Source organism: Perognathus longimembris, chromosome 23, assembly GCF_023159225.1.
Source record: "Perognathus longimembris pacificus isolate PPM17 chromosome 23, ASM2315922v1, whole genome shotgun sequence".
Taxonomy (NCBI): Eukaryota; Metazoa; Chordata; class Mammalia; order Rodentia; family Heteromyidae; genus Perognathus; species Perognathus longimembris.
Window position 1 is genome coordinate 2,780,970 of NC_063183.1, and position 18,953 is coordinate 2,799,922.

The window sequence follows — 18,953 nt, forward strand, 5'->3', positions numbered from 1 at the left end:
TCTTTCAAGAATGCATAGCAATGCACAAGGCGATAACCTTGCTTCTTCTTTGACCAGAGTTATAGCATATCTTCCTTTGTCTTGCCTGTTTTGCCCTACACCTTGCCAGGAATGAGAGGAGAGCTACGTTATTTGCTACACGCCCTGTGCTTCGCCATTAAGCAGGACATTGGCTTTTGGTTTGAGATATATATTATTTATCACATTAAAGTGGTATCCATTTAGTCTACCTCCAGAAAGAGTTGTTATCAGAAATGGATCTTGGATTTTCTCAAATACCTTTCTTGGCATCCACAAAGAGGAGCGCCATCCCCTTGACACCTCTGACCTCTGTGCCCAGCAGAGGCTCTTGTAAACAGTGCAGGCTACTTTTACTATCTTGAGCAGAAAGGAGCACCTCAGAATGGACCACTGTGTTCAGAGGCAGACTTGGAAAAGCAAGGGGGAGCCAGGTGCCAGTGGCTCACACCTGTAATACTAGTTCCTTAGGAGGCTGAGATCTGAGGATCGAAGTTCAAAGCCAGCTCAGGCAGGAAAGTCTCTGAGACTCTCATCTCCAATTAACCACCTAAAAGCTAGAAGTGGAGCTGTGACTCAAGTGGTAGAGTGCTATCCCCGAACAAAATAGCTCAGAGACAGGGCTTATGCCATGAGTTCAAGCCTCAGGACTAGCACCACAGGAAAAAAAAGAGGGAAGTGGGAAGATTGCACACAGTTAGGCCCCTGCTCCTCCTCCAGAATATCATGCTTAAGACATCATTCTCAGGGCTGGGAATGTGGCCTAGTGGTAGAGTGCTTCCCTAGCACACATAGAGCCCTGGGTTCAATACCTCAGTACCACATAAACAGAAAAAGCCAGAAGTGGGGCTGTGGCTCCAGTGGTAGAGTGCTAGAATTGAGCAAAACGAAGCCAAGGACAGTGCTCAGGCCCTGAGTTCAAGCCCCAGGACTGGCAAAAAAAAAAATCCTTAGTTGGGTGCCAGTGGCTCACGCCTGCAATCCTAGCTACTCAGGACACTGAGATCTGAGGATTGCAGTTCGAAGCCAGCCCAGGCAGAAAAGTCCATGAGATTCTTATCTCCAATTAACTACTCCAAAAACCAAAAGTGGCACTGTGGCTCAAAATGGAAGAGCACTAGCCTTGAGCACGAAGAGGCTCAGGGACAGCCCACAAGCCCCAAGTTCATGCCCATGACCAACTAAAAATAAGTAAATAAATCCTTGAGCCAGGTATCAGTGGCTCACACCCATAATCCTAGCTACTTAGGAGAATGAGATGAGAATCAAGGTTTAAGGCCAGCCCAGGCAGACAAATCTGAGGGACTCCAAATAAGCAACAAAAAACTAGCAGCTGTGGTTCAAATGGTAGAGTGCCAGCCATGAATTGAAAAAGTAAGAATGCAAGGCTGGGAGTTCAAAGCCCTACTATAGTCAACAATCAATCTATAAATAAATAAATAAACAAATAAGAGTGATGTTTCCCTATTTTCTTTATGTTCTGAAATAATCTAAATAATTTTTTTTTGCCAGTCCTGAGGCTTGAACTCTGAGCTTGAGCTCCTTTTTGCTTAAGGCTACTGCTCTACCACTTGAGCCACAGTATCACTTTCAGCTTTTTCTGTGATCAATTGGAGATAAGAGTGTCATGGATTTCTCTGCCCCAGCTTGCTTTGAACTGAGATCCTCAGATCTCAGCCTCCTGAGTAGCTAGACTTCCAGAAGTGAGCCACTGGCTCCTGGTTTAAATGATGTATTTTTAGAGATCACACATAACATATAAAATGTAACAAATATATAATATTTAATATATAATGTAACAAGTACATACTATATATGTGAAATTTAGTCTCAGTTTGATGAGGTATCTGTTCTTTGAAATGACCCAGATATTCTTTCTTTCTTCTTTTCTCTTTATTTCCTCCTTCCTTCCTTCCTTCCTCTCTCTCTCTCTCTCTCTCTCTCTCTCTCTCTCTCTCTCTCTCTCTCTCTTTCTTTCTTCTGCCAGTCCTAGGGCTTGAACTCAGGGCCTGGGTGCTGTGCCTGAGCTTTTGTTTGCTCAAGGCTACCACTCTACCACTTGAGCCACAGCACGCTTCCAGTTATTTCTAAGTAGTTTATTGGAGATAACAGTCTCCTGAGCTTTTCTGCCCCAGCTGTCTTTGAACCTCCTGAGTAGCTAGGATCACAAGCATGAGCCACTGGTGCCCAGTGACCCAGATATTCTAATTCAGCAATGAACTCCTACAAAGAAATACCACATCATTATTCTATTTCTCTGGGGTGAAGAGGGAGTTACAGAAGTGAGATAAACACACGCCTCCATTGGAGACCCTCCTGTGTGATGTTGGCCCGCCCTGCCCTATCTCTGTTATGCTCCACTGAGCCTCAGGGTAGCAGCCCACCATATATGGGGCTCCACTAGCACCCTGTGGTGCCTTCTGTCTTTGTTCGGATGAGTCCTCCACTGTGAGCTTTGCTCCTGGGCAGCTCTTAGTGGATGACTTGTGGAGTGCAGAGGTCTGCAGGCCAACCCCTCACCTCCAGTCATGGCAGGGGCAGCATGTACAGCAGAGTTCCCTGCGTGGCTGGCCGAAGGCACCATGCTGGGACCTCATCCCCAATTCCATCGCTGTGAACTCCATTTCTCCCTTGACCTGCTTCTGTTCACCTTGGGCTAGCATAAATCTGGAGCATCTCCCAAAGGACCGGTGAGTTCAAAGCTTGGTCTTGGCATTGTTGGAAGGTGTTGGACCCTTTAAGGAAGAGGTTGGGGCCTAAGAGTGAGTCTGAAGGGTCTACCCCAGCACAGGGCGTGGACTGCTGATCCCAATGCACAAAGCCAACCAGCCAGAAATTAAAATCAGCAAAACTCTGAGCCAAAGTGAAACAAGAACAATACCAAACAAAGAAACCCTTTCCTCGATTTAAGTAGAGTGTCTCAAGTATTTTTCTTACAGTAATGGAAAGCAGACCTTTGCAATAGCCCTTAGCAATCTCTTCTGAGAAGTCTTCCTTAGTAAATCACTTACAGGTAAAGCATCTCAGCATCTAGTTCTGGGAAGCTAATCTAGGAAACAGGCATACTATGAACAAACGCAGCCGTGGTGCTCACTGGACACTGTGTTCAAAATGAACCGGACAACTTGTGGTTGGGAATGGGAGGGGAAAACCGGGAGTGAGGGAAGTGATGTCAGCTAACAAATCACACCATAACATGTGGGCATTGTGATAGAGACACAGAAGAGGAGGGTAGCAACTCATTTGGGAAATGCTATGTTCTGAATGTGCTCCTCCGTAATCAGTTACTGGTAATCACACCAGTGATCCTAGCTACTCAAGAGACTGAAAACTGGAGGATCATGGTTTGAAACCAGTCTGTGCAGAAAAGTCTGCTAGATTCCATCCCCAATTAACCAGCAAAAAGCCAGATTGGAGGCATGGCTCCAGTGGCAGAGTGCCAGCTGTGAATGCAAAAACCAAGGAAGAGTGTAAGGCTATGAGTTCAAGCCTCATACTGGGAAGAAAAGAAGGGAGGGAGGGAGGGAGGGAATAAGAAAGAGGAAACATATATGACCTCTATACTGAAAACTTACACTGAGAGCACTGAAGGCTCAGATAGTCCAGTAGTGGGAGACATGTTCAGAAGAGGACACCAGAGCAAAGACTGGAGAGAAGTGAGGTAGGAAGCTGATAAAAATTAGGAGAAATGGCACTGCAGGAAGAGGGAGCTCAAATGCAAAGGCGTTGAGACAAGGCTGTGTCTGACACACTGCAAGGACCCCGGTGTAGCAGGACAGAGGTGAGAATTCCCTACACTACAAAAGTAGAATGTGCGTTAGCGTGGTAACTATTTCAGGGGTGGTAAGCCATGCAGGGCTTTGGAAGGGGCCTGGAATAGGCCCTGAAACAAGCCAATATACTTTTTAAACAATTAAAATCAAGCGGGGGCACCCATGGTTTCCACCTGTAATTCTGGCTACTCAGGAGGCTGGAATCTGAGGACCTGGGTTTGAAGCTAATGTAGGCAGGAAAGTGTGAGACTCTTATCTCCAATTAACCTTACCCCCCCAAAAAAAAGCCAGAAATGGAGCTGTGGCTCAAGTGGTAGAGTGCTAGACTTGAGCAAAGAAACTCAGGGAGAATCAACTTCATTCACAAATTTTATGGTTGCAAATTCATCTGATCACTGAAAATTATTTCTGACCCCCAAATCTATACTTGAGTTGTTTTTATGGCTATTCTTATGACCTGATTTGCCCAATATGCATCTACAACTGACCTCAAATAAGGTCAAATGACTGGAGAAATATAGATATATGTGTATATACACACATATATACATATATGTATATGATATACATATATAGTGATGGTACATATACATGTAGTGTGTATATACATACACACACCACATATATGTAGTAGTAGAGTTTGAATTCTGTTATTGCCCTACCAGTTGAGCCACACATGCCCAGCCATTTTTGCTTTAGTCGTTTTTTCAGACAACATCATGTACTTTTGCCAAGGACTGGCCATGAATATCGGCATTCTTCAGCTTTCCAAGTGGCTGGGATTACAAGTGTGTGTCACTACACCTGGCATAATTGTGCTTTCTTGTTTCAGCAAGGATACAAACCAGTATCCCTGCTCTGCACTCTCTTTAGTGGCACATTTCTCCTCATTTTTGTCCTTTTGTGGGTGAGTGTTCTATTCACAATAACTCTCATGAATAGTGTTGAAATGTTTCTAGTAGTCAAAGCCATTCCTTACTGAGAAAATAGGTGTTAGCTGGACTTCATTCAGACATGAGTTTTCATGTTATGTATGGGTCATGAGTTCAGTGTTAACAGATCATCTCTCTGTTAACTAAGGAGGTCTTCAACAGAAATACACAAACAATCAGTTATTTATGAAGCCAGGCACCAGTGGCTCACATCTGTAATCCTAACTACTCACATGGCTGAGATCTGAGGATCAGGCTTAAAGTCAGCCCAGGCAGGAAAGTCCATGAGGATATTACCTCCACCAGTAAAAAGCTAGAAATGGAAATGTAGTTCAGGTGGTAAAGCACCAGCTTTGAAAGAAAAAGGTAGGAGTGCCTACGCCCCAAGTTCAAGCCCCAGTACTGGCACCCAAACAATGTTGTACACGGATCACCTTATGTAACGTGACCCCTCTGTACATCACCTTTATAATAACAATAGAAAAAGCTTAAAGGAAAAAAATTATTATAATCAGAGGTTCGGTACTAGTAAAGTCAGTGTCTGTAGCATCTTTCTAGAACCTAACTACCATGGGTAGCAGGAATTGACTGAATTTCCAGTTCTGAGGCATTCTGACCTTGAACTTTCGTCCCCACTGACTGCACAGGCTGGACCGAGCATGCTTCTCTCACTCCTTGATCCTTCTCACTGAATGCACCCCAAACTCATATGCTGTTTTCTGGAACATGAGCATTCTGCTCCCATTAGAGGGAGACCTACGAGGGAAACCTACTGTCCTGCGCAAGGGAGAAACCCTGCAGGTTCGCGGTTGCTGTCCACGGTGCTGATCGCCGGAAGCCGGCTCGCTGCGAGGCGATGCGGGAGAAGGGACGGGAATGTCACCCAAATGAATCTGAAGTCCCGGGTTCCGACTTCCCGTGGGCAAGGATGGGATGCTTCCAAAAGAGACTGAGTCAAAGCCAGGGATCGGTGGTTCACACCTGCAATCTTAGCTACTCAGGAGGCTGAGTTCCGAGAACTTCTGTTCAAAGCCAGCCTGGGTAGGAAAGTCTGTAAGAATCTTAATGAAGAACCAAAAAGCCAGAAGTGGAGGTGTGGCTCAAGGGGTAGAGCACCAGCCTTGAGTAAAAAAGTTAAAAGATAGCACCCAGGCCCTGAGTTCAAGCCCCAGTATTGGGAGAGGAGAGAGAGGGAGGGAGAGGAGGGAGAGAGAGAGAGAGAGAGAGAGAGAGAGAGAGAGAGAGAGAGAGAGAGAGAGAGAGAGAGAGAGAGAAGGAATCCATGAGCAAATGACATCCACAAGAATTAAGGTAACATTTTAGAGTCACAGGGATTCTGGAAAAGGCCTGGAAGGAAGCTTACTTATCCATACTGACTTCCCAACTTAAACTTAATCACTTATTTTAGATGCATCAAATCCTCAAACCATTTTAGACATTTTCAGATCTCCTAGGACTACTTAGAACATTGAAGATCTGCCTATCCTTCCTTCCTTCCTTCCTTCTTTCCTTCCTTCCTTCCTTCCTTCTTTCCTTCCTTCTTTCCTTCTTCATTCCTTTCTTTTTTTTTTTTGTCTTTTTTTTTTTTGGTTGGTCCTGGGGCTTGAACTCAGGGCCTGGGCACTGTCCCTGAACTTTTTCACTCTCGGCCATCATTCTATCACTTTTAGTCACAGCTCAAAGTTTTTTGAGCTTCTGGTTTTCTGATGTTTAATTGGAGATAAAAGTCTCATGGACTTTCCTGTCCAGGCTGGCTTTGAACCATGATCCTCAAATATCAGTCTCCTGAAAAGCTAGGATTAAGGCATAAGCCATCAGCCCTTGGCTCCCCCCACCCCCACTTTTCATTCTTTCTTGTGCTAGTCCTAGGACTAGAATTCCAGACCCCATGCTTCCCTTGGCTTCTTTATCAGTAAACCACAGCTCAGCTTCCTGCATTATTGCTGGTTAGCTGGATTTGAGTCCTATAGGCTTTCTGTCCGGCATGGCTTTGAACTGCAACCCTCAGATCTCAGCCTCCCAAGCAGCTAGGATTACAAGCATGAGCCATCGATGCCTGGCAGCTATTTCTGGTATTAGCATCCTGAGAATCTAAGCCCCAAAACTCATCCTGAAAAATCCAGAAACTTTGCACAGTTATTGCAAAAAGTTCTGGGTAAATTGTAGCAAAGGTTATACATCAGAGAAGTCAAGAAATCAAAGCATTTCACTAAGCAATTATCATCTGCATGTGCCAAGAAGGCAAGAAGAGTAGGCAAACTATGAAGCTCAAATGTGTGTGTGTGTGTGTGTGTGTGTGTGTGTGTGTGTGTGTGTTCCTTTTGTGCTAGTACTGGGTCTTGAACTTAAGGCCTGGGTACTATTCCTTAGATTTTTGTTGTTGTTGTTGTTCAAGGGTGGCACTCTACCACTTGAGCCACACAGCTCCACTTCAGGCCTTTTGATGGTTAATTGAAGATACGAATCTCATGGACTTTCCTGCCCCAGGCTGGCTTTGAACTGTGATCCTCATCTCTCAGCCTGCTGAATGGCTAAGATCACAGGGTGAGCCACCAGCACGTGGCCAACTGGAGTTCCCGCTGCAAAAAGGAGGTGTGTGCGCGCGCGTGTGCGTGTATGTGTGCGCGTGCCTATGCGTGTGCGTGCGCGTGTGAGTGCGCGCGCGCGCGCGCGTATGCTGGGACCTCAGGTCTTCTGTCTGGGTCAGCGACCCGGCGGCAGGCGGCGCTGCGCGCTGCTCGGGCAGGGCGGCAGTGCAGGGCACCGGGCGGCCGCGGGGCGGCAGCAGAGCCACGCGGACCAGCGGCGGGAGCGGGCCCGGGCGCGGAGCGGCCTGGCGACGGCAGGTGGCGCTGTGGAGTCGCGCTCCCGCCGCCTGCGCGCTGCGGGACAGGGGGAGGAGTGCGCTCACCTGGGCAGGTGAGGGCGGGCCCAGGGGGCGGGGCGATGGAGAGGCGGGGCCCGCGCCCGGCCCACAAGAGCTCGGGGCCCGGCACTGCCCAGGGATGCTTGAGCCGAGAGGTCAGCAGAGGAGCAGCGAACCCCGGCCGACTGATCGCCCACCGCGCGCGCACGGGAGCCCCGGCATTCCGAGGTGAGCTCGGCGGGGTCGGGTCGGGGTTCGGGCACCGCGGGCCGCGGGGCGCAGCGAGCGGCGGGCGGCCGGGGTGCGCCGTGGCGGGGTGGCGGGGGTCCACCGCTCAGGTGCGGCCCGGGGCAGAGCTGACGCACAGGCCCCGGGGACACCGATCCGCGGCCGGGGCCCCCCGGGGCGCCCGGCCTCCCCGCGCCCCGCAGCCGCGCTCCCCGCCCCGGGGAGGCGCGTGGACCTGACCGATACTCTGCTTTCCTCCTCCCTCTGGAATGCTTGCTTTGGGGGTGACTTGCTGAAGAACAACACAGAAGTAAACACTTGAAGCAGGCTGGCCGGACTCTCGCCGGCGGGAGGGGCGCAGGTCCCAGGGGCGCGGGCCCGGGGCCGGTCGGTCCTCGGCCTCGTGGAGAACCCCTCCTTCTCCCAGCCCCTGCGCGGGGGTTCAGGGAGTGCAGGGGGGCGTGCAGGAGACAGGCAGGGTCGTGATGAATCCCAGGGGTCCTGGAAATTCCCAAGAGTCCTTCGAGTCCCTTCTCCCCGCATGAGGCTGGGCAAATCACCTCTGATCTTTCTGCCCCTCAGTGTCCCTCTTTGGTGGAATGGAGACCACCATGATTGTTATTGAAATGCATTGGCAGTGAGGACTGGATTAGGTGTTGAGCAAGAAGGTATGCTCATTGCTGTCCGAGTGGTTGACAGTTACTGTCATTTGGGGAGCAGCATAGCTAGTGGAGAAAAGAAGATGGGTCCTGAGTTTCAAATCTCAGCCCGGGCACTTTTGCATGGGACCTTGGGCCAGCTTTACCTCCACGTACCTGTGCGGCGTTTTTGTAATGGAGGAAGTAGTGGCGGTGCTAACTTGGGAGGGTTAAATGAGGCAAAGCATTTGAAAGACTGCAGAGCATTTGAGAAGACTGGGTTTTGGGTGGGAGTTATCAATCCCACAGCAAAGCTGCACACTTGCTTGATCTGAGGCACAGTGTTGCTGTGTGGAACTCTGCTTCCCCTTGTGGCTGGTTGACCCACAGGGGTCAGATTCCGTCCCAGGGAAGGGACTAAGGGCAGGGAACCCCAGGAACTGTCTTCAGTAAGAAGAGAGTTCAAGACAGAAGCTTCCAGAATCTCAGCTGCTGACCAAAGGAGGAAGCCTCCGGGGGTAGCGATTTTATACAGGAAGTTGAACCCAGACTTAGGTTGTAATAACAAACACTAATTCTTGCTAATTTTGGGGGGGTTAGGGATAGGCAATATTTAGAAGGCTAAAACAAAATGACTTCTGTTCCTCTTGCCAAGAGGCAACTAAATGCATAATTTTGAAGGTCAAGGATGAGAAAAAAAAATCATTTTTCTATAGAGTATTTTGGCTCTTTCTGGACATCTCCTGCCTGTTCCTTTTCATCATAAACCTGAAAGCATTCCCTCCCCAGTGTTACCCCTCCGAACCACATTCTAAATAATTCCACAAGCCTAGAACTTGCTTAAAGAATTTTGGCATCCTGCTGCAGGTGGCTTGTACTGTCATCCTAGTTACTCAGGAGGCTGAGATCTGAGGATCACAGATCAAAGCCACCCAGAACAGAAGAGTACGTGACTCTTAATCGCCAATTAACCAGCAAAAAGCTGGAAGTGGAGCCACGGCTCAAGTGGTAGAGTGCCAGACTTGAGCAAAAACAGTCCAAGGACACTGCCCAGGCCCTGAGTTCAAGTCCCATTGTTGGCGCCAAAAGATAGAAATAATTTTGGGCACATCAAAGCCCTTGTCCCAAACACCCCACTCCTTGCCCAAGGGCATGGGGGCCATGCTGTACATGTTGTAGTCTAAAGCAGAAGTACAGCCAAGTTGATCTTGGCGGCTGTGGGAGAGAAGGCGGATAGGGCAGAGCTCGCATTTTAATTCAGAGTTTGGAAATCAATCTTTCCTCCCCTTTAATACAACATTTTTGTTGCCCTTATAAAGGTGATATACAGGGCTGGGAATATGGCCTAGTGGCAAAAGTGCTTGCCTCGTGTACATGAAGCCTTGGGTTCGATTCCTCAGCACCACATATATAGAAAAGGCCAGATGTGGCACTGAGGCTCAAGTGGCAGAGTGCTAGCCTTGAGCAAAAAGAAGCCAGGGACAGTGCTCAGGCTCTGAGTTCAAGCCCTAGGACTGGCAAAACAAAAACAAAAAAAGGTGATGTACAGAGGGGTGACAGTTGTATAAGTCAGGAAAAGAGTACATTTCTTTTTGGACAATGTCACTCCTTCCCTTTCTCTCTCCTTTTTTCCCCCCATCCCCACCCACAAATTATACAGTTCATTTTCCACATTGTGTCCAGCAAGCACCACTGCTGCCTTTGTTCACTCTTTCCCCCTCCATGTCTGTATCTTCCTCCTCTGTTTAATCCCAGGTACTGTTAGTGTGCTGAGGGGGCTGGCCAGACAAGAGAAGACCCCTCAAAGACATCTACCTCATGCCTAACACTAAAGGGCTCTGATCAGCTCCTCTGGGAACCAGCAGAAGGCTGTAGCACAAGCCTGGAGCTCATTTTCCTCCCCTGCAATAGGGAGATGATGACAGTACACCAGCCTCACGGTGGGGTCAGCCTGGCCCCAGAGGCACATCGATGGTGTACATCATTTATAGAGAGAGATGTGTATCCACGAGCCAGAGGGGCATATACATGACATACAGCTATATATGCTATACCTATATATGTGTATATACATATGTATACATACATATGTGTGTATATGACTATTTGTATACATTATATAGTAATTTTATTCATTTCTTTTTTGTTTTGTCCATCATGGGGCTTGAACTAAGGGGCTGGGCTCTGTCCCTGAGCTTTTTTGCTCAAGGCTAGTGCTCTACCACATTGAGCCACAGCTCCATTTTCGGTTTTCTGGTGATTCATTGGAGATAAGAGTCTCATGGACTTACCTTCCTGGCTTGGATTTGAACTGTGATCCTCAGATCTCAGCCTCGAGTAGCTATGATGACAAGCATGAGCCACCAGCACCCAGCAAGTCAATTCGTTTCCTTCCTTCCTTCCTTCCTTCCTTCCTTCCTTCCTTCCTTCCTTCCTTTTGCTTTTCTTCTGTTCTTTCTTTTTTGCTGGTCCTGGGGCTTGTACTCTGGGCTTGGGCTCTGTTCCAGTGTTTCTTTTTGCTCAAGGATAGCTCTCTACCACTTGAACCACAGCTCCACTTTGGGTTTTTGTGTGGTTAATTGAAGATCAGAGTCTCATGGGATCTTTTCTGTCTGAGCTGGCATCAAACTGCAATCCTTAGGTCTCTGCTTTCTCAGTAGTTAGGATTATAGGTGTGAGCCACCAGCACCGGGCCAAGTTTGTTCATTTCTAAAATGACTATTATCTCCTACTGCAAAGGTTCTATAGCTGAGGTGCACCCTAGAAAGGGATTAATGCAGTCACTAGCTTCCAATATACTTCCTGAAAGCTGTTATTAAACCAGAATGCTTTTCCCTAAATTAACGGGTTTTGTTTTAGTTTGTTGGTGTCAGTACTGGGGCTTGAACTCAGCGCTGTCATTCTCCTATTTGAACCACAGTTCCATTTCTAGTCTTTTGCTGGTTACTTGGAGATAAGAGTCTTTGGGACTTTCTTGCCCAGACTGGCTTGAAAACACAATCCTCAGATCTCAGCCTCCTGAGGCAAGGATGACAGGTGTGAGCCACCAGCACCCAGCTCAATTAATGGTATCTTAACATCAAGGAAATAGGGCTCAATGGCTGGGGAATATTCCAGAGTTTGTGTGCTTGATGTACTTGGAGCTTGACTATGAAATGAAACCAAGCTCATTTCATTTACAGGAAAGCAGCAGGGGAAAGGGCGTGGGGGCCCAAAGCCCAAGAACATGACCTACTGCTGGGGTTCTGTATGTTGACACTTAGCTGAAAACTGGACTCAGAGCTAGGCACCAGGGGCCATGATGAGATAGGCTTCCAGGAGGGTAGGGCTAAGGGTGTGTGTGTGCAGGGGGTGATAAAAAGTACGAAGCCATAGGTTACTGTACCTCTTCCTTTTTGTTGTGTGTTTTGTTTTTCCGGTCGTGGGGTTTGAACTCTGGGCCTGGGCGCTGTCCCTGAACTCTTCAGCTCAAAACTAGCACTCTGCCAGTTGAGCCACAGCACCACTTCCTCCCTTCCCCCACCCCCTTTTTTTTTTTTGGTCAGTCCTGGGGCTTGAACTCAGCACTTGGGCTTTGTCCCTGAGACTTTTTGCTCAAAACTAGCACACTCTACCACTTTGAACCACAGCTCTACTTCTGGTGGTTCATTGAAGATAGAGTCTCATGGACTTTCTTGCCTGGGTTGGCTTTGATCTCAGCCTCCTCAGCAGCTAGGATTAAAGGCCTGAGCCACCAGTGTCTGGCCAGTGCCCAACTCTGAGTGTACCCCTTCCTGACAGGATTGGTGCTAGCTGGTGGCACTCAGAGCTCTTGACCTAGCCATCTGGGAAAAGGTTCTGCAGCCAGTCTAGCCAGTATTGACAAGTTCCACACTCCAACTCCCCCAGTGCCAAGCCTGGGGCTGCAAGAGGAGGAGGCAGCTTCTCTGGCAGCCTGTGGCCAAAAATAAATATCCTGGAGAAGGGGCCAAGGCCTGAGAAAAGAGGGAGGTGGCCTTGAAGGATATACGGTCTGGTTTCCCAGGTCCCAGCCTCCGGGGATCTGCTGGCGAGGCACAGGGAAGGAGCTCACCTGTTTTTCTCTTCTGTCTCTGCAGCACACTGAGCGTGTCTAAGTCCCATCCTGACCTCCATGGCTCCCGGAGAGAAGATCAAAGCCAAAATCAAGAAGAATCTGCCCGTGAGAGGTCCCCAGGCCCCCACCATCAAAGACCTGATGCACTGGTACTGTATGAACACCAATACCCATGGCTGCCGCCGAATCGTGGTGTCCCGGGGCCGCCTGCGCCGCCTGCTCTGGATTGTGTTCACGCTCACAGCCGTGGCTCTCATTATCTGGCAGTGTGCCCTCCTCGTGTTCTCTTTCTACACCGTCTCCGTCTCCATCAAAGTCCACTTCCAGAAGCTGGACTTCCCCGCCGTCACCATCTGCAATATCAACCCTTACAAGTAAGAGGGAGCGGCAGGATCCGGGTGAGAGCAAGCCCGCCTCCCCCAGATGCCAAGCTCTTTCCCGGACCTGGGGTCCCATCATCAGAAAGCTCAGGCCAGCTTGAAAACATGCTATGTAGAAACTGGAAGTCATAGTGGCTGGGTATGTGGCCTAGTGGTAGAGTTCTTGTCTAGCATGCATGAAGCCCTGGGTTCCATTCCTCAGTACCACATAAACAGAAAAAGCCAGAAGTGATGCCGGGCTCAAGTCAGGGACAGCGCCTAAGCCCTGAGTTCAAGCCCCAGGACTGGAGAAAGAAAGAAAGGAAGGGAGGGAGGGAGGGAGGGAGGGAGGGAGGGAGGGAGGGAGGAAGGAAGGAAGGAAGGAAGGAAGGAAGGAAGGAAGGAAGGAAGGAAGGAAGGAAGGAAGGAAGGAAGGAAGGAACTGGAAGTCCTAACCAGGCCCTGGTGGCTCACACCTGTAATCCTAACTACTCAGGAGGCTGAGATCTAAGGATCGAGGTTCAAAGCTAGGCCAGGCAGGAAAGCCTATGAGATTCTTACCTCCTGTCAAACACTACAAAGCTGGAATGGAGTTGTGGCTGAAGTGGTGGAGCCAGCCTTGAACAAAAAGGCTAAGGGATAGCACCCAGGCTCTGGATTCAAACCCCATGACCAGCCCCCCTCCAAATAAAATAAAAACAAAAACAAAAGAAGTGTGGCAGTCCTCATCAATACTGCTAAACTGCCCTTCCCCTTCGGTAGATCTGTACATAGTTTTAGCCCATCAGGTTCTTGCTAGGACGGGCCAGCTCAGGGAAGGCAAGTCCAGGAAGATACACAGACCAGTTTTGCCTAGAGATTGGGCCTGGAATGAACTAGAACACTCCCTACCCTCTAAATGTTCACACAGAGCCAACCAAGCCATTCCTCTCCACTTGCCATCCTCACTCTTCCCTAGAAGGGACAATCAGGTGACTTCTAGAAGCATCTTAGCTTCCCTGAACCAGAGCCAGCTCATCCCCACTAGTTGGGATGATCGAATTCTAGGTTGGACCAGACCTTGATGTGGCCCTGCTGTCAGTTGCAGGACCTGTTCTAAGTGGGTCACCAGTCCTCTGGATTATGGAAAAGCCAGCTTGGAGGCAGGCCACCAGACTCTTGTCTAAGCCGGAGGCAGGGCAGAGAGAAAGGAGAAATGCGGGAAGATGACCAAATTATCCCAAGAAACTCACCTGTTCAGAATCACCAATGAGTTGGTGGCCAATCTCCAAACTAAACTCCCATCTAAGACTCATTCTCTCTCCCTCTCTCCCACATCCCTGTCTCTCCCTCCCCTCCCTCCCACCTCTCCTTTTCTTTCCTTCCTTCTTTCTTTCTTTCTTTCTTTCTTTCTTTCTTTCTTTCTTTCTTTCTTTCTTTCTTTCTTTCTTTCTTTCTTTCTTTCCTTCTTCCTTCCTTCCTTCCTTCTTCTTTCTTTCTTTCTTTCTTTCTTTCTTTCTTTCTTTCTTTCTTTCTTTCTTTCTTTTTCTTTCTTTCTTTTTCAGTGCTGGGAATCAAGCCCATGGCTTTCATGTTTGGCAGGTGCTCTCCCACTAAGCTATGTCCCAAGTCCTTAGGGCTCACTTTGTTAGGTAGTACCTGGACTTGAACTCAGAGCCTCACACTAGCTTAGGTGGCTTCATGGCTGGTGCTCTACCACTTGAATCATTCTCCCCCAGTCCTGGTTTTGGCTGGTTAATTAGAGATAGAGTCTCAAGAACTTTTCTACCCAGGCTGGCTTCAAAGCATGATCTTCTTCCGGTGCTGGGGGCTCATGCCTGTCTTCCTAGCTACTCAGGAGGCTGAAATCTGAGGATTGTGGTTCAAAGCCAGCCCAGGCAGAAAAGTCCATGAGACTCTTATCTCCAATGAACCACTCAGAAAACGGGAAGTGTTGTTGTGGCTCAACTGGTAGAGTGCTAGCTTTGAGCTGAAGAGCTCAGGGACAGCGCCCAGGCCCAGCATTCAAGCCCCATGACTGACAAAAAACAAAAAAAACAAAAACATGATATTCTAGGTCTCAGCATCCAGAGTAGCTAGGATTACAGGTGTGAGTCTCTGGCACCTAGTTTCTAATACTCTTCTTCTACCTCAGAAGTTTTTCTTTCCCTTCTTTTTTCCCTCCTTTCTCCCCTTCCTCCCTTTTCTTTCTTCCCTCCCTCCCTCCCTCCCTCCCTCCCTCCCTCCCTCCCTCCCTCCCTCCCTTCCTTCCTTCCTTCTTTCCTTCCATTTCTTCTCCCATAAACCAGGCCCTCAATATCTTCATCATGTACTGCGTGCTAGGTTCTCAGACAGAGACCTAAACAATCCACGGTCTTTGCCCTGATAAATTGTGCAGAATGAACTGTTAACACACATAATCACACTACTGTACACAATAATCATGGTCATCTAATTATACAGATGCAGGAATACTTGTATTTGTCTGAAACTTCCCAATAATCTCACTTTACCAAGGAGCAAACTGGGGAACAGACATGCAAGGGTTAAGTGATCTGCTGCAGGTCAGTCACGAAAGCTGAGCCAACATGAAGAACACAGACACTGGTAGTTTGGCCCTGAGACTTACAGCAATCAGTATGGGATGTTGTGCATGTGTAACGTGAGTTTTAGGAGGTTTTAGGTGTGATATCCAGTGAGCTCTGTATTACTGGTTGTCCGGGTCCCCGTCAGCCCCTCACCCCAGCACAGACTGGGGAGAGCCCCCAGGAGGCTGAGCACCGTGGGGAGAGATGGCGCCTAGGCCCTGAGTAGACTCTTGTTTAGCAATTATTTCCTTGGCTTCACCCTGGCTGGCGTATGGGAGGTACCCAACACTCACCCCGCCAGAAAGGCTAGTTGGGGTGAGCTCATGAACACACCCCCAGGGGCAAGTGGGTGTCAGTGGCAAGGGTGAAGCCGCAGGAAGTCACTCCAGTGTCACTCATGGGCTTTTCCTGGTGGAGAGGTTTTGCACCAGGCAAGTAGCAAGCAAGGGACCAAGGGAGCAAGGCCTTGGTGGACAGAGACGTGGAGCAGGCCCCCCCTTCCCTGACGCCGCCTCCCACCCACCCAGGTACAGCGTTGTGCATGACCTGCTGGCCGATCTGGAAAGAGAGACTGAAGCCGCCTTGAAGTCCTTGTATGGCTTTGAAGAGGTGAAGCATCGGAGGCGCCGAGAAGCAGGGGCCCCAAGCTCAGCCTGGGAGGGTGGCCCACCCAAGTTCCTCAACCGGATCCCTCTGCTTGTCTTCAATGAGCACGAGAAGGACAAGGCCAGGGACTTTGTCACCGGCCGCAAGCGGAAGATCAGTGGAAACATCATCCACAAGGCTTCCAATGTCATTCACGTCCACGAGTCCAAGAAGGTGGTGGGGTTCCAGCTGGTAAGACTTCCTGCCTAGGTTGGGGAGCATGGGGTAGGGAGCCCTGAATCTTTCCTCCTGGGCCACATCTTCTTGTAGACCAGAGAGATGTACCCAGTCAACAGTGATTTGGTTGGGAAAAAAACCCAGAAACTAATGAAAGCTCTTCCTCCCTCCTTCCCTCCCTCCCTCCCTCGCTCCCTCTCCCTCCCTCCCTCCCTCCCTCCCTCCCTCCCTTCCTTCCTTCCTTCCTTCCTTCCTTCCTTCCTTCCTTCCTTCCTTCCTTCCTTCCTTCTCTCTCTCTCTCTCTCTCTCTTTCTACTGGAACTGGGATTTGAACTCAGGACCTCACACTTGCGATGTTGGCACTCCACTTGAGCTACATCTCCAGCCCTCCAGTCCTTTTTTTTTTTTTTTTTGCCAGTCCTGGGGTTTGAACTCAGGGTCTGAGCACTGTCCCTGGCTTCTTTTTTGCTCAAGGCTAGCACTCTGCCACTAGAGCCACAGCGCCACTTCTGGCCATTTTCGATATATGTGGTGCTGGGGAATCAAACCTAGGGCTTCATGTATACGAGGCAAGCACTCTTGCCACTCGGCCATATTCCTAGCACCCCCCCCCCCCAGCCCTTTTTGCTTTAGTTATTTTTCAGATTGCATCTTGTATTTCTTCACTGACCTCAGACCGTGAATCTCCTACTCTAGAGTAGGGTGGGATTACAGGTATACTTGGTTAACTGAGGTGCTCTTAAGCATGAGGAAAATGACTGAGGAGATGATCACTGGTCTGGGTTTGGGTGGGGAGGGGGAACTCTCAAAGGACAAAAATTAGGGAAGATCTACTGATATAGGTATGAGGAAATCATGAGATCATTTTAGCCACTGCTGCTAGATTAGATACACTATTTTCAGTCTTTTTGTTAATGCTTAAGATTCTGATTCCATTTCAGGACTCTGGTTCACCGGCCTTGGGGAACCTCATGTCCCCTTGCTCTATGGAGGGCAAGGTATCCTAGCAGGCAGTCTTACCAGGCAGTATGCAAAGAAAACAAAGGCTCCAAAGCATCATCCATCCATCCATCATCATCCATCCATCATCCATCCATCCATCATCCATCTACCCATCATCTATCCATCTATCCATCATCCATCCATCCATCCATCATCCATCATCCATTATCCATCCATCCATTATCCATCCTCCATCCATCCTCCATCCATCCATCCATCCATTATCCATCCATTATCCATCCATCCATCCAGTGACAGTACTGGGGCTTGAACTCAGAGCCTCTTACTCTCCCCTAGCGTTTTCTGCTCAAGTATAATGTTCTACTACTTGAGCCACAGCTCCATTTCTGGATTTTCAGTGGTGAATTGGAGATGAGTGTCTCACAGACTTTCCTGCCCAGGCTGACTTTGAACTCTGATCCTCAGATCTCGGCCTCCTGAGTAGCTAAGCCATGAGCTATCAGTCCCGACTAGTATTTGCTATTAGAGGTGCTGTGGTCTAACTTCTCATCTCTTCATCTAGTCCTACTTGAGGGGCTCTTTTTGAAAGCAGCCATTCACCAAAAAATGAATTCTGTAACCTTCCTAGGCAACCTCTGTTTTCTTTGAACCTCTCCAACCCCAGCCCCTTTGCAGCCTGGGGCTCCTTGAATGCCTTTGCCCTTGAACGCTGATGAAGAGGCCTGTGGCTTTGGTCATAAATCCTGAAATATGATTTTTTTTTTTTTTTTTTGGCCAGTCCTGGGCCTTGGACTCAGGGCCTGAGCACTGTCCCTGGCTTCTTCCCGCTCAAGGCTAGCACTCTGCCACTTGAGCCACAGCGCCCCTTCTGGCCATTTTCCATATATGTGGTGCTGGGGAATCGAACCGAGACCTTCATGTGTAGGAGGCAAGCACTCTTGCCACTAGGCCATATTCCCAGCCCTGAAATATGATTCTTCATTGAAGTCACTGAGGCATCTAATATCCCTAGCTTCCTAGACTATTTCCAAGATTCCTCTTGATGGTAAAGTCTATGCTTAGACGTTGGTCCTCGCAGGAGAGATTTCCCATCCTGGGTGATGTGATCTTGTGGAGGAGCGTCAGCCAGCTCCGGCCAGAATCCAGCTTTCCAGATTGTTTCTGTAACAAGAAGTGGGAGGCTCCTCGGCCAAACCCTGGAGTCTGGACCCCGTGCAGAGGCTGGTTTTGCTTTGTGCCATGGCAGCAGATGCTAGGTAGAGGTCACAGAAGTGGGACACTGTCCTTGTCCGCACACCAGCTGACCTCTCCCCACCCCAAGAGTAAGGGAAACCCATCCCTCCCTCAGGCTGATTGCAAGAGTCTGCTCCTGAGCTCCAGTGACTGCAGGCTCTAGCCTAGTGTCTCCTCCCATTCACAGTGTTCAAATGACACCTTCGACTGTGCTACCTACACCTTCAGCTCTGGGATTAATGCCATCCAAGAGTGGTACAAACTCCACTACATGAACATCATGGCACAGGTGCCTCTGGAGAAGAAAATCAACATGAGCTACTCCGCAGAGGAGCTGCTGGTCACCTGCTTCTTTGATGGGATGTCCTGTGACGGCAGGTCAGGAGGGGAGGGCCACTCGCTCAGCCTCTGCAGACTGGGGGCTCTGACTTCAGGCCCTTTGCACATACAAAGGTGCCTTCTCCCTGCCTCTGCCCCTG

General features: G+C 49.1%; 1 protein-coding gene across 3 annotated transcripts in view; it reads left to right on the forward strand.

Annotated features, from left to right (window-relative positions):
- The first annotated feature begins 7,710 nt into the window (after positions 1-7,710).
- Scnn1g (sodium channel epithelial 1 subunit gamma) overlaps positions 7,711-18,953 on the forward strand; it is a 31,211-nt gene continuing 19,968 nt past the window's right edge. Inside the window, exons 1-4 of one of the 3 annotated variants that reach the window (XM_048333036.1) lie at positions 7,711-7,817; positions 12,553-12,904; positions 15,984-16,293; positions 18,662-18,852. In XM_048333036.1, coding sequence (XP_048188993.1) covers positions 12,588-12,904; positions 15,984-16,293; positions 18,662-18,852 — 818 coding nt within the window. In that variant the 5' untranslated portion in view covers positions 7,711-7,817; positions 12,553-12,587. Of the gene's footprint in view, positions 7,818-12,209; positions 12,905-15,983; positions 16,294-18,661; positions 18,853-18,953 lie in introns of those variants that run through there. The other 2 variants (XM_048333037.1, XM_048333035.1) reach the window with 2 other exon arrangements.